Raw genomic sequence first — 16,117 nt, forward strand, 5'->3', positions numbered from 1 at the left:
GATTCCACATGACTATGTTTTAACTTATAGATTAAGAGTAAAATACAAATTAAGAGTGATAAGTAAATAGTGTCAAAAAAATGAGATAATTAAACTGAATAGAAGGTAGTATTATTTTGCAAATTAGATGGAACCTAAAAATATATATTTTTTTAATACACAATAAATTAGTAGTAGTACACTATCCATACTCTTATTTTCCATTCCACATATAGTCATGTTCCATAATTTACACTCTTTAAATTTAAATTTGTGCATACTGTACACTATTTACACTATTTTTGTGTATACAAAATCTCACTTGATAAATTTAGTAAAAGGTAATTGAGAATTGAATCCAAATCATTTCTCAAAATAGATATTTACTTCATTTCATTCATTTTATATTAATTGTAGTTTTGATTTATTTCACTCATTTTGCATTATTTTTATTTTTAGACAATAATCTATTACTTTCTTTTAATATTATCTATACATTTTAACTCTTTTTTAATTACATTCATATAATTTATTTATTTATTTATTTATTATTAATCGCCAATATTCATATTTTTGATGGGACAGAGAAGTAAATAAACCATTGATGGAGATAAGCATTTCGATAAACTTTCCGTTCATTCTCATCATGGCTCAAGTTTCAGTTACAAGTTATAATACTGGACTGGACTGGGATTAGGATTAGGATTAGGATTTAGGATCATACTCGATTCGACGCACTATTCAGATATGGAATTCTGTTTATCCTGCTAAATCCTTAATCCTGATGCACTCATTCTGAATTTTAATGGCGGTTCTACCAAATTCATTGTTTCATCTCCCCCTTTTCTCACCAAAACTCACCAAGAACCCCATTCGTGCTCCAGTTGTTCGTCTGAGGTAATATTTTTGACGCTTTTTTTTAACATAATTGTTCGGCTTTTCATCTCTTTTCAATCAATGCAATATTATAATTAGTCATTTCAATCTTTACTTAGGATTGTTCAATCAACTCGGTAAAAACTAGATTCATCTAATGATCATAAGTCGCCTCTAATTTTTTGGATTTAGGATTTGACATTTTGTTTTATGAATCATTGAGCTTTGTTTTCATGTGAGGAATTTCAGTTTTACAACAGCTCTCCTGTTAAATCGTACTGCAGATTCGACAAGATGGATTAATTCCTCTCCCCTCCCTTGTATAGATTCTCTAGCTACCCCGAATTGAAAAATTGTATGGTTTTGTATAATCTAATCAAAATATATAAAGTGTCCATAATTTTCAGTTTAAAATAATCATTACAACTGTTATACAACATTTTTAGTACTACTTATACAAGTTGGATCACAACTCACAAGTATATTTTGACAAATAAGGAACTGTTAGTTGGACTAGAGTAAATGCTAGCGCTATCTTTAAAGATTCTGTATATTTTCTATTAATATGTTTGCCAATTTCTTGTTGTGGTCAAAATTTAAACCATGTTCATCTCTAGTATTATACATTTATATAAGGATAATGAGCCATAATATATTCAGAGACTTTTGATCATTAAACAAAAACAATGGAATAAATTTGTGAAAACATTTTACTTTAAATCACAAGTGATAGACTCTACATTTTCATCCAGAAAGCTGTGATGTTATGTGTTAGTATTTTTCATTTTCTTTTGAATGCTAACATAGAGCAAAAACAAGGCCGCATTACCGTATCGCGACCGTATTGTAAAGGTTTTTGAGTTTACCGCGACCGAAATATAGGCTGCATTAACCGTGAAATTATTTGTATTGACCGCAATATCCGATTTGAAATCATTACCGAAACTGTATTTTTGCACTATGAATGCCAACACAAGACATGAATGTATTTTGTTTTGAAGAAGTTAATTTAGTTTATTCTATTTTATGCTTTATGCCATTGGATATTGCTGTCCAAGTGCAATTGTGAAGTTTCAACCTCTGAAATTTAAAGTATTCTTCTATTGTCTATGGAATTATTTAGCTTACATCTGTAGTTTTTTCCAATAATTGTAATTATCTTTGTCTTTCAGGCTGGAAGATCATGATAACTTTGAATTCACTCAGGTGTGCATGAATGATTCTTTTCTAGCCGACTTGGTACTTGCTTTTATCTGACTGAACTCACAGTGATATTGTTATTGATCATCATCTAAAAGAATAATCTACAGAGTACGTCCACTAGTGAGTTAGAACTGCGGAGTAGTGAGGTATGGAAACTGTTTACAGAAGCTCAGCAGAGTAAGATTCCAATCCTCTTCACAGAACTTCTAGGCTCCATGTTACCATTGTTGGTTTTTGCAGAAGAACATTTTTTATTAGTTTGTTTGGTTGCAAATGAATATGTAGATATAATGTACCTGAATAAACAACGTATAATGGCCTTGGAAGAGCTGAATAAAGCGAAAAAGGAGATCGAAACTTTGCATCAAAGAATAGAAAGCCTGGAGGCCGGAAAGCATGAGACTACCAGAAGAGGTGATTTTGTCGTAAGTCTTAAGCTGATGGAGAAATAGAAACTGTGTGCTGTTTTTCTATTTCTTCAGGTTTCCTCAGGCCGCTCTTGTGGCCATTTTAGTGTTGTATAGTTTTTTCTTCCTTTGTAAAAAATTAAAGTAGAGAATAAAGTGAAGTATTTTTCTCATAGCAGAATTGAAAATTATAAGTCAGAATTTCTTGCTTCTTTGGTTACAACCTCTTCCAACTAACAATTGTCTTTTTGTTTCTTTTTCACTTAAAATTTAGAAATATTTGATGATTTGTCGATGTAGGATCACACTACCTTGAGTGTCAAATAGTTGGATTCTTTGTTACGGACAATGGTTTTGGTTTGCAAGCATTAGGATAAAGGAATATAGAAGATAACTTCAAAGATGATTAGTCGTCTGTTTTTAAAATTTGTATTACTAACTCATACAATCTCAAAATAATATTAGTTAACAATGAAAGATTTGTTTAATTCCACTTTAATATCCCAATTCTCAGTCATTTTCCTGGTCATTGCATGCAAAAATGTGCAAATATATGTGTTGATAAGTTGATAAAAACTATGTGAACACGTTTATGCAAATTATGTTTCAAAAGGCACATTCTATCTGTTCAAATGGCTCTAGGCCTCTAGCCATGTTTCTTATTATTTACAAATGTTTTAACGTTATCACATTAGATCTTTTCCCCTGTGTTCTGGTTGTTTAAAGAAGGCATTTTGGTAATCGTTACTATTGAATAGCATGACTTATGACCATTTGTCTTTTTTATTTACAAATATTTTAACGTTATTACATTTGATGTTTGAATGCATACTGTTAGATAGCAGTTGTATAACTATCCGAAAATTTGAGGATCCCAAAAACCTATCCACATTCAATCTGTATTTTTTTGAATATCCAATTCGAGTTAATTTCACCTTGGATACCCCATCCATAAAATAAAAGTAGATTTTTGTTGGCAATTCAGTTATCAACATTTTTGGGTTTTTTTTTTTCTTGATATCGATACCTGAAATCTATATCAAAATTTGGCTTTTATTATAAATTTGTAGATCTTAGGTACACTGCATTCAGATGTTTGTTGAAACTGATTAGATTTCAGGTTCCAAATATATTGGATATCCGAAATTTTTGGATCATATTCAAATATTAGAAACTGTTAACTTCCCATAGATATGCATTACCAAATTCTATTCCAATCCGATGTTTGATTTTGTGCTCACCTGACTTTTTAATCTAGATTTGTTTTCTTTATAGTTAGTATTAAAATATGTAGATTAAACTATTATTTCCTTTCCATGATACTTTGTGTTTGTTCCATTAGGATGAATACATATGTGGGAATGATTATCTTTATTTACTTTTGATTCAAAAAAATGATCATTTGTGCTGAGAGAATTTTCATACATGCCTGACAGATGATTCATCGGTTCTCTGGCAATTACTTCTTCGGTTAGATTCAATGGTTCTTGCTGGCATGATTGACAGAACAAATGCATGTGATTTGAGAAGGCTGGTCATGAATACTAAGGTCAATGAAAACTTCATGTCTCTGTTGCTGATGAGAGATGACGAACTTTTGGCAGAATTAAATCGTTTGTCAGAGCAAAATAAAAGGTAAAATAATACGACTATTAAGAAATTCCTGTTAAATGTGTAATCTATCGATTATTTTTTACTGTTTTTCTAAGTGTAATTTCAGAAGTTCCAGGTTATTAAAATTATTCAAGTAAAAAACTTAAAAGGGAAGTCTGAAAGTTATGAATGCCTTCAATCTATCACTGTATTTATAATATCAAGGACAAATGGCTTCTTCAACTTCTCAAAATCTGAAACTGGCATTGTTATATGATAACAAGGAGAACCTTTACATATGATGTTTCAAGTTTCAACTGATTCATAGGAATCCAATTTTAGCTCTAAGAAGGGTGCCATTGCTTTGACAATGGCAGCATAATACTACATAAGCTTTTAAAAAAATCTGACTATCACACTACTATGCTATTATGTCTCAACTTTTTAGTTGATAAATATCCTAAACAAGGTGCCTTTTCATTTTTCAACTGCTCAATACCCTAGCCAACTATATGAGTATTTCTGTGATTTATGATAACTAATGTAGTACATGTTAGTTTACGTAGTATTCACAGTTGATTAACGGATGATTTCTCTAAGATTCAGAATTTTCCTTTTAATCAAGAATTTAATCAAAATTAGTGCCCAAGAATCAATAATTCTTATGTATGGATCATCCTCTGTGAAGAAGGATCATATTTAGAGGTGTTATTTGCTGATTAATTAGTGGCTTTTGTTTTCTTGTTTTAGCTCTACTGGATGTGCAGATTACCTCTAAAGTTTGAACTATATTGTTTTCTCTAAATGAAGATTCTTGAGCTTGTACTATTGTTTTAGATTGGTTGCATATTTTTAGGTGGGAATTTTAAAGGTTAAAGATTAAGATTCATACTAAACATAGTGCAAAAAGGCTGTAACAGTCATTGTTGCGCTAACAGATACGGTGATGTGGTAACATGGATGATTCGATTGCCATACCGCCAAGTATTGGCCAAAACCATGGAATATCGCTTGGAACAGCCTAAAATGCGGTTTTTAAACTTTTACGATCAGGGTAATACCAGTTCGGTAAATATGATAACCTTTAAGATACGACCAACACGATACAATGCGAACTTGTTTTTACACCTTAGTAAGATTGCGTACATCAAAATCCTCTAAATCTTGCCCACTTGTGAGCCACTTATTGGCATTAGGGTGATGAAATGTTGTTGTGGTGGATGTCTCTTTTCAATGATTATAGCTAATTATATAAAAATTTATGGCTTGTTCTTTCCTTTTCCTTTGAAATTTTTTTCTGATGCAGTAAAATATATGTATGTGATTCATAGTGCTATACCGCTATATGTTAATAAAGGGTGGAGACCTCATTATATATCTACGAAAGAGGGAACATGATGCTCTCTGATATCTAAAGAATGAGATTGTACTTTTGAAAAATTTCCTTACTAATTGTAGCCTTTGTTTTCTATGTCTCTTGTTAATCGTAAAGCTAATACTCTTTAAAATCTCTTTCCAGGAGTGGTTTCCATATAGTACATATTTGCACCGAAATGGAGCCATTGGCTGCTGTTGGATCTTTAGGATCGTATGTTACTGGTGTATCATGTGCATCACAAAGGAAAGGAAATTTGGTTGAAGTTATTTTGCCCAAGTAATGGCCATTTTTGGTTTTTCTATATTTCGAATTCTAACTATTCAATTCTTTATTTTGGACATTTTTTTCATGTAATCTCTCTAACACAAAGTGATTGATAGTATATGTGGTTTAAGATTGACGTGGAATAATTTTTGTATCATTACCTTCAAATATTGTAATAAATTTAGTAGCCTCCTCTATGAGTAGTACTATGACTATGATCTAATGATATAAAATTGGGGTTATTTGAACGGATATTAACCACAAATGTCAAATAAGGCCTATCATTTATGGACTAAGGGAATAAAGTTTTACAAATCATGGAAAATTTTAAGCATTAGCCTTTTCCTTTTTATTTTAGTGTGTTTGATATGGAAGCTTGACACTATTTTAATCTATGAAGTCATTTGTTTGAACAAATCTTTCTAGTTCCAAAATAGATAACGATGCTTGATTAGTATTGCTTACGGATTGTGATTTTTGTATTTTTTTGGTGTCTATCAAGATTTTTTTTATTCTACTCACATGTCAACTCCTAACTACCTAAATCTATCTTACTAAGATAAAATGGATATTTTGCTACTCTTATGGAGTACATGTTTAGCATGTTGACTTTGGACGATGAATATGTCACATGGCCGATCAGGTCACACATTCTTATTGCCCAGGCCAAGAAGAGTTTATGTTTTTTTTTGTTGATGTAGCTTATTCTTGTTGTTGTTAAGATGATGGTACTAGGTTTAGACGTTTAGCGTCATCAAAGTACCTGCCCTGCCTCTTCTATTGTTTTGATGATGAATTTGGAACAAATATTAGATTTTTTTTGTTCTTCAACCTGATAGTTCTGGTAAACAGATTGTGATGATAACAAAAATGATCGAAAACTTTTTCTATCAGTTTTTTAGCTGTTTTGTTCAGAAATATTACTTAGATAACAAATATTTTGTAAATAGGTATAAAAGCTTGGATTTGAGTGATGTACAAGGACTACAAGAAATACATTCAAAGTTTTATTCATATTTCTATGGGCAATTACATGGAAACAAATTATGGACTGGGTAAGATTATGATTCATCATATTGTATCTGTAACGTTGTATGTGTATCTTTGTTTATCTAGGGATGCAAGGAGTTCACTATGCATGCATTAGGTTGTGCTGGCAAAATTAAGTTTCCTACTGTTTCTATTGTGCAGTACATAATTCTTAACGAATTCAATTGTGTAATTTGGAAGCAGTGTAGTCCATGGAATTGGAGTGACTTTTATTCAGCCTCTGGACTATTCATCATTATTTGACCGTGAGATGATTTATGGCTATTCTGATGATTTTGAAAGGTATATGCATGCTTCTACCCAATTTCAACCTCATGCAGTTTTCTCTTTAGCTTTTTTGCTGATAACTTTTCTTGCTTGATGGTTCCTTTTTACAAGTAATTTTCTGCTTGATGATGACTTTCATTTTGCTGTTTTCTACATGTGAATCGAAGTAGAGCATTGTTTGGGTCTTTGGGATGTGGTGGAGTATTGTTTACGTTAGTTGTTTGTTATGAACTTAGAAATAGTATGCCATTCACTTGCTGAATTTGGTATTATTTATCATCACAAATCTCAAGCTTTTTATATACACTAGTCATGCGACATCAAAAGTCAGTTACATTGGTTTGCAGCAGTAACATCCTTGATAATGGGTCATATGTTGTGATGAATATTCTTCCAATGACCTTAAATTGTTAGGAAGAAATAGCCACCAGGTTGGCTCTTTCAAAAGGATGCATCATTTAGTGTATATATTTGCATCAGACCAAACTTATATGAACTATTATGCTACACCTAGTTACTTCATTATCTCTTCTATTTAGCATCTTTTTTTTTACAATTATGCTTAATATGTGCTTTTACACCTATCTTATAGATTTGTGAGAAGCTCTAGACTATAGTAGTTACTAAATTGCCAAAATATGGGCGTTTGTAGCTCTCTTCTATAATAACTTCAATGATTTAGTGGACTCCTTTTTGTGAACAATTAGTTGGGTATCCTTTAATAGGACGTAATTCATGTGACACAAACCTTTATCTAGTTCCATATCAGGCAGTGTATAATATTTAATATAATATTTTTACTAATTTGTTGGGAGGATGTATTTTAGTGACACAATTACTTATTGATTTGGACATATGAAGTTTGAATTTAGTTCTTTCATAATTTTGTTCATTTGAATGATGCTCACTTTGGTTTATGACACTAACTATTTTTTGTTAATGAATTAATTTTTTGCTACCAGATTCACTTACTTTTCTCGTGCCTCATTGGATTATTTGGTGAAATTGGGAAAGCATCCTGATGTGTTACATATACATAATTGGGAGACCGCAATAATTGGACCTCTCTTTTGGGATATATTTGTCAACCAGGTATAACTTGAAAAGCTCTACCTTTTTCTTTTCTTACATTTGAATTATCATGGTGGAATCAAGGCTTTTACGTTGTTTAAATTGTCATCTGATCAAATTTTTTTTCCTAAGTTACCAGAACAGTAAACTAATGTTTCTCGCTTCTTGTATTGAATCAAATTTCGTTTCTTGTAACGTTGGACTGATCTTTCTCTTGATCGCCTACAGCAACGACTCAAGATCTGAATTATCAGCTACCTTTTTCCAATTGTCTTCTTTAGGTCGGCCATCACTTCTTCTAAGGAATGACTATCTCAGTAACAAATTTGTTATAAAAGAAAACTTTTTTATGGGAAAAGAAATGAAAAAATTAGAGAGAAAAGTTAGGAATTGTATCCTGAAAAGGATCGACATACATCTTACTTTAAGTTGTCAAGAGGCTAAGATCCCTCCTTAAGGTAACAGAGTTCACAAATATTTTCCTACTTTCTTCCCACGCATTACACTCCTTCTATAACATTTCTCTCATCTCTCTTCCCTCTAACTATACCATGCCACCGGACTTTTGTAAAATTTTTATTTACAACTGATTATGTGCTTCTGCGTTTTGCACAGGTAAAGTGTATAGGTTTGGGCTGGATCATAGAAAAATGTCTTGTAGATTCGATACCTAGGTTGAAAATTCTTCTAACTTCACATAACTTCCTCAAAGCCAAATGGGTGCATGCTGAAAGTGTTACAAGGAGCTCGACTTTATTCTTTTGATCTTTTCTTTGATAAGTTGTGAGCTATTTATCATTCCTGTTCACAAAGGGATCACTTATGGATGAAGTTATTGTTCATTCTACAAGCTCCTGGAGAAATTGATGTTCTACAGAGATGGTTTCTATAATTTTTTTATGTGAGGGAAGAATATCTGATTCAATGACAGCCCACATCTAACCTCAATTCACAAATCCTGACTGCCATCTGACGTAAGGCAATTGATATTATGCTTTTGATATTCTTCATTTTATCATAAAAGTATGCATGCCATATAAAGGCTCAAGACAAATCATGAAATTCGGACTATCTGAAGCAAGCAGTAGGCTGTAAAATCTCATTTATTATTTAACCTTCGAATTTTGAATACTTCTAGATACGCAAGAGTGTCGTAGAAAAACTTTTCTGTATCATACTGCTCTTATTCACATGCCCTTGTTCTGATTTTTTGAAAGTTTGGTGATTGATGCCTGTACTATTTATTTGCTCCGTGTCACTGAATTCATTTCTGTTGTGACATCTTGTTTAACAAATCGTTTGTAGGGACTTACAGCAACCAGAATATTATTGACATGCCAAGGTTTTGATTCCCAGGTATGGAAAATTTTGCTTTTCTTTCTTCTATTGAGTTTTACTTCCTCAACTCTTAGTTTTTGCATCTTATGATTTGTTCTAATTATGAAAACACAACTTCTTCTAGTGTCTTGAGCAGCCTGAAAAGCTTGAACTTTGTGGACTTGATCCTTCTAGACTTCACCGTCCAGATCGTTTGCAAGATAATGCCAAGTCGTATCTTGTGAATGTTTTGAAGGTATAGTTTAAGGTGTTATTCCAAGTTAATTAAATATCTTTAGAAACAATTGATTTTTTCTCACTTCACCTCAAGATGGACTACCTCACCTGGTACTACGACGTCATTAATGCTAAAACTTTAAATTGGAATAGATGGGGTTGATTGGATAAACCAAGATTTGTGATCATCTACACTAACACACTTGATCTTGTGTGCTACAACATTGTCGTCTATATCTCCATTTCTTTGGATAGTTAGTCCAATGTACTTAAAAAGATCACTTAGCAGGTTTTTGTATCTATATTTGACTCTCAGATACTGAAGCGACACGCTATGTACTTGGTTACTCGTTTTGTTCCAACTATTATCTCCGAAACTTCAACTTGTCATTCACCTTGGCCCTAGTTGCGCCCATTATACGTTGTGTAAAAACCATCGCAATACTTATGTTAAATAGATCTAGTCATTTCATCTATGTCTGCTGCAATACAAACGAGCTTAAAGCTTACTGCTTGATAGGAAACACCTTTGATGCACTGATACATGTTCTCTTATTTTTCACTTTTCAATACACGTGTAGAACTATGTTGATATACTGGCGATATATACTCATCTATAACTTGATGCCCCCACCAAAAACATTTACCATGCTCACAATATAGAGTGTTGCTCCCTCTATCTCTTGATTTTGCAACATTTGCAGTTTGTGGTTGTCTTACTGAGATGGAAACACTTCCTCTTTGGGGAGTGGTCCCATTTCTTTCTCCTCCCTCCTTTGCAGTGCTTTCTCCACTTATTCTCCAAATCAACCCTTTTTGTGGTCCCTGTAACTCATAGAACCAAAATTTAAAAAGTAGATCACACGAAATAAGGGGTATGGAGGGAATATCTTTTCAGTCCACTTCCAAGTGATAGCAATGTAAGTTGTCATTCATATGATCAATAATCTCTTCTTAAAATTGCAGGGTGGAGTTATTTATTCCAATAAAGTGGTAGTTATGTCATCCATAAATTCAAAAGGGAGAATAATTCGGAGTCTTGGTCATGGCTTGGAGCCAACTTTGTCCACTCATAAGTAATTCTATTGTGCTTTCCTTATTTATTTTACGCCACTCTTTATGTTTTCAACTTGCCCAGAAAATTTAAAGCTATACTACTGGGTTTCCTTTGTAATATTCTTGAAGACGTTGTCATCTCACTTGGTTGCAGGGATAAGCTGGTTGTTGCTCCATATGGATTGGATCACACCGTGTGGGATCCTTCCACGGATGAATTGCTTCCTCAAAACTATAGTGTGAATGACCTGAAAGGAAAATCCATATGTAAAGCTTCACTACAGAGACAGATGGGATTAAGTGAGGATGCTTCATCAACACTTGTATGTCTTTTGAAGTACTGTTAACTTTTGTGCTTCATGCACCGTGCATTCTCTCGACAAAAATTTCTCCAGGAAATATAAATTTCCCAGTAATATAAAAACACCGAAAAAAAAACAATAACTTCAGATATTTGTTATTGAAATAGCATACTTGCTAGGTGATGCCAATTTTGGAATGATGCTAAATTAAGTGATGGCTGCGCCTGATACATGATGCTTTCCTTTATTATGCCTACTGAAAAGAATAAGCTCCCAGGCCAGGCTCGACCAACTATTCGTTAGTCGTATAGCTTATCCAAACTCAATAATTGAACACATGTTTGGTGTTATTTCTTGTTGATTATAATCTAAGCAATGATCTATTATTAGGTTGGATGCATTTTCTTCGAAATTTCTGATGTGGATCTGGAGAATCTAATTGCCCTTCTGCAAATTGCTGAGTTAAGCGGACTTCAGGTTCTTACATCTGTGACATCTATCACATGTTTATCATTACCAATTTAGAAGCAATCTGTTTTCCGTCGGTAGAATTCGACATAAAATTGCAGAATATATTACCATCAGCTTGCTTAGTATGTCTATGACTTTTATCACAGTTTCTCTTCATGGGAGTTAGCAAACTGCCGAGAATCAATAGTGTGTTACAATCTCTCAATGAAGAACTTGAGGTAAAGTATTGTAGTTGCTGCTTCAATTCACATCACCTTCTGTTTCAAATTCATTCTACATCAATTCACAACTTTTTTTATTGTAATTACTAGGATATTTTTCATGGTACCCCCCAATATTTTCCTACAACATACAAATGGTACCTACAATGAACATTGTTCATGACTTTATCTGGAATTTTCAACTGTACATGTACAGTGATACACCCATTAGGTAGATATTACAGATTCACTGGCCACCCCCTTTATGCTCTTTCCCTGTCTCTTCTCAAGTGCCTACTAGTTTTCATGCAAGCCATTATTAGGGTAAATTTAGGCTTATGGGGATAGTAAGGACAAAACTAGAGGCTACTATGTGTAGTGTGTATAAAGAATTGTATAAAAATCATATATGTTATTGGCCAAACTGAGCTCTGTGTAGATCTTATTGTGTTTATACTTGGAACGGAAGATACAAGATGTAATCTCTATACCTTGTGCATTTTAAGAAAGAATCATATACATTTTGGCCGAGAACTTTGTACTATCCAGATTCCAGAATGACCGGGTTAGCTGTATGCATACTTGATCGTAGACTCTGTAAAATCCATATAACCTAATGATGTTATCAATTTATCTATGGAGATGATTCTACCATAAGACCCCATTTGTAATTGGGTAGATTGGTTTACTGGAGCTTTCATTGCCTTTTCAACCTTCTGGAAAATACATCTTATAGCATAATCTGTAATCATTTGGGAGCGGCCATATGGTTAGACATCTTATAGAAGTATATTCTGAGTGGTTAAACATATGGTTGGAATTGGATAGTCTCTCAAGTCTTATGTTAAGGTTGAGCATCAGCTATGTACTGCCCAAACGAAGACTGTCATCTGCACATGAATCAAGTTGTTAGTACCTATGTAAAATGTGTCGTTTATTACTTTTACCCTTTAAGCTCCTAAAATCTATGAACAAAATTTAAATTCAAAATTTTGAAGTTAGCTCAAATTTCCATATTAAGGTGCCCACCATTAATGTAATTTGATGCTACAAATCAAGAAACCAATATGGATGTAAGAGAATAGAATACCGCGTGTATATCATCTTAATGTTTGGATTTCTTTCGGATTTCTAGTGTATCGATATCATTACAATTTTTTTATTTACAAACTTGTATAATTAAAATAATTTTTTAAAGTGACTATTTCAATTTGACCTTGATCGCAAGCTTGCAATTTTTAGTGTTCCTATTATTTCATATTTACATTTTAAACTCTTGAGTTTTTGGCTGGCTTATGGATTTCATTAGAGCCTGTTTTTTTGGGGACAACTAAAAATAGTGCAGGCATTTTGATCTAACTACTTGTTCATCATTTAAATTTGAAATTGCTTGACTGAACTTATTGTGCAGGGTAAGAATATGAGATTTATAAACAAGTATGATGAAGCTTTCTCTCATTTGTTATTTGGAGGGTCAGATATAATACTGTGCCACTCATATGAAGATCCGGTGCTGCAAGTGCCGGTACGTTGGAAAATAATAAAGTGCTTTGTCTGTTCAATCTGTTTCGCAGTTGGATTGTCAGCATACTTGATTTAACACATTATATAGAAGATTTATAGTTCTTTTTTTATTTATTTTGATACATCATATAAAAGATTTATAGTTCTGTTTTTATTTTGATTAAAGGTGTATGTAGACTGTCGCAATACTCATATCATATGGGAGCCTTTGTATATGCCTATCTGGTGGCCCCTATTTCGATGGATCCAAAGATTTATAGTTCTTTTGTATGTGCACTTTTTGTTTATGTGGAGTTGCATACAATGTTTGCTACAAAAAGTCAATCAAAAGCAACCTCTTTGTTACCCCTAACAAAGGCAAGGTCGTGTACATCCGACTCCTCCAAACCCCACTCAAGGTGGAAACCATTTAATGGCATTTGGATGATGGGAAATGATGTTGTATCTGGTGGCTTAATGCAGCAAGTAGATTGGTAAACAATATATTGGAATGGTATGTTGATTGTTGAGCTCATACTCATATCATAAGGAAGCATTCTTATACGCTTTTTGTTGGTCAAATACAGCTGAAGGCAATTAGATATGGAGCTGCCCCCATATTGGCGACTTCCATTGAAAAAAGAGTCAGGTAATTCGTCTTAAAATTATGTAGTAGTTTCATTCCTTTCTTTTCTACTTATTTATAGTATGCGCTATATTGAAATGAAAACTTACCTTATCTGATCTTCAATTTCTACTTTGTTGCAGGCATTTTGCGGAGCTCGACTTTGGAAGCACTCAGTTCGCACAGTACATCTCCACTTTTTCTAACATGTCCCTATTGCAAGCTGTAGATGAAATAGTGAGTAATCATTCTTGCTCATTTTAAATGCACCTGATTTTGCACTGTTGCATTCCCTCTCTCCTACATCCGAAACCTGAGTTAGCATGTCACGTATGACAATCACTTTTCCTTTTTCGGTTTTCAGAGGAATAAGCCCTCGGAGTGGAACCAAAAGATAAAGGAGGCAATGTTGAAAGACTTTTCATGGGATGCTGAGTGTTATGATGTGCATATATCTGCTTATGAATCCATTAAAAATTTGTAAATCTTGTAGTATAATGTAACCATATAAACTATACAGTCATGACGACCCTTTTCTCCCCATGTATATATTATGTCGTATATATATTGGAGCAGCTATTAAAGAGGGTCGAAAACCGGTATCATCTACTGACGGCCTGTATTGTGCTATCTTTTTTTCACTAATTGAAAGCATGATTAAGTAAGTTTTGAGGAAGCACTGAAATATTTAAGGGTGGTTTAAGAATGGAGGCAATATGGATGCCCTGTCTACTTGGGGTGGTATGGATATCTTGTCATTTTGATGTCCATGATCAGTTGTAAATAGTTTTTGTCTCTTTAAGTTTGCACCACATGACTTAAAAAGCTCTTATATAATTGAGTTATAATCGTATGGTGCAAACTCAAAGGAACACAAAGAGTATGACTTTAGTTGGTACAAAATAACAATATTAGATGCCTTATATGTATTGGACTCTAGTGGTTGATATTCCTCAAGAAATATGCATGGATAATGTAGTTGGCAGAAGTTAATGACATAAATTTCCCACAATCTGAAAATTGTTTTGGTAAAACGTGACTTTTATTTTAAATTGACACAAATATAATCTGACAAGAAATTTATAGTATTGAGCTATTTTGTTAAGCTTTCTATGGTAAAATGTTACTTTTTATTTTATAGTTTAAGCTCATTGTTACCTTGTTGACTTGTTTGGTTGTTGATAATAAAATGTGAAATTGAAAATGGTAATGGAAAGTTGTTATTTTAGTAGGAAATTGTTGACTAGTTTTATGTCATGTATTTTACTTCAATTATTTCTGTTTCGTCATAAAATTCATTTTAATGCATTATTATTTGGAGATGTAGTATTAGTGGATAATTAGAATTTTGGATGAAAAAACTTTCTATAATCATCAAAGCTACATCATAAGAATGATGTGGGACATTTTAAACAGTTACATTATAAAATTATTCACATCATCACCATTTATTATTGAATTTAACATTGTTTTTTGTTTGTACATTGTTGCTGGTGATTGATGGTGTAATACTTCCCGTGATTTAGTATAAAAAGGATTTAGCATACTTCTCATATATTTGGTGGTGTGGTGTCGAGGTTGTTGGTGTTGGTGTTGGTGTTGTTGTTATGTTGGTGTGTTGCTGTATTGCCAGTGTTGGTGGTGGTGGGGACTAAAAAGAGACAATTGTCCTTATTTTTTGATTAAAAAAGTCTACTGGGTGCGGGTTTTTTCGTTTATGCTTGTGACTAGAGTCTTGGAAATATTATTTTTCTTTTCCTTCATCTAAGACAAGACTTGATTTACTATTGAGATAAATTAATAAAACACAATTATTTACATAATTTAGATGTAATTAGCTGATACACCTTTTTTTTTCATCTAGTGCATTATTTTAAACTTCAATAGCTTTAGATACATATAATAAAAAGTTGAAGTTATACAAATATCTATTGACACGAATCAAATAAGATTTTACTTATTTTGTATTTTTTTCTATTACATAAAGAACATAAGAAAGTATTTGACAAAGTGAAATTCATTTGAATAGGGAGAAATCAATTTTAGCATTCAAAGTAATGTTCAAAATTCAATATTTAATCTATTTTAGATTGTCATTGAAATCATATAAAATTAATCATTTTCATTTCATATTTAAAATTTTAAATTTATCAAACATAATATTTGGCTAAATTCATCATTTTAAAATTAATTCAAAGCTCCCAAATACTTTTATGTTATTAAGTAAAATAATATTGTCAATTCACAAATTCTTATTTAAGACTGTTGAACAAGGAGACCGTTTTAAATTGGGCTAAATAGCTAAAGCATTTATTTTT

General features: G+C 32.5%; 1 protein-coding gene across 7 annotated transcripts; it reads left to right on the forward strand.

Moving 5' to 3' along the window:
- Positions 1-535: 535 nt before the first annotated feature.
- LOC130800484 (probable starch synthase 4, chloroplastic/amyloplastic) lies at positions 536-14,464 on the forward strand. Of its 7 annotated transcripts, none has more exons than XM_057664047.1 (19): positions 536-876; positions 2,028-2,061; positions 2,154-2,235; positions 2,344-2,472; positions 3,902-4,100; positions 5,578-5,712; positions 6,651-6,755; positions 6,934-7,032; positions 7,980-8,109; positions 9,394-9,444; positions 9,551-9,661; positions 10,609-10,718; positions 10,853-11,021; positions 11,391-11,477; positions 11,618-11,689; positions 13,083-13,196; positions 13,762-13,823; positions 13,943-14,036; positions 14,164-14,464. In XM_057664047.1, exons 1-19 carry the CDS (start codon positions 785-787, stop codon positions 14,281-14,283), a joined length of 1,995 nt encoding a protein of 664 aa, XP_057520030.1. In that variant the 5' UTR covers positions 536-784; the 3' UTR covers positions 14,284-14,464. The 7 variants fall into 7 exon arrangements, with proteins under 7 accessions (XP_057520030.1, XP_057520033.1, XP_057520027.1 ...); XM_057664050.1 differs by having other exon boundaries at positions 2,166-2,235; XM_057664044.1 differs by having other exon boundaries at positions 565-876; positions 2,028-2,094; positions 2,166-2,235; positions 6,931-7,032.
- The last annotated feature ends 1,653 nt before the right edge of the window (positions 14,465-16,117 follow it).

Source organism: Amaranthus tricolor, chromosome 14 (assembly GCF_026212465.1).
Source record: "Amaranthus tricolor cultivar Red isolate AtriRed21 chromosome 14, ASM2621246v1, whole genome shotgun sequence".
NCBI classification, from domain to species: domain Eukaryota; kingdom Viridiplantae; phylum Streptophyta; class Magnoliopsida; order Caryophyllales; family Amaranthaceae; genus Amaranthus; species Amaranthus tricolor.

Excerpts from the sequence above, each read along its gene's own strand:
- LOC130800484 (XM_057664044.1), top strand. The coding sequence starts at position 785 with ATGGCGGTTCTACCAAATTCATTGTTTCATCTCCCCCTTTTCTCACCA. Across the intron at positions 7,033-7,979 it reads TATTCTGATGATTTTGAAAG|ATTCACTTACTTTTCTCGTG; the intron begins GTATATGCATGC and ends TTTTGCTACCAG. Across the intron at positions 8,110-9,393 it reads GGGATATATTTGTCAACCAG|GGACTTACAGCAACCAGAAT; the intron begins GTATAACTTGAA and ends AATCGTTTGTAG.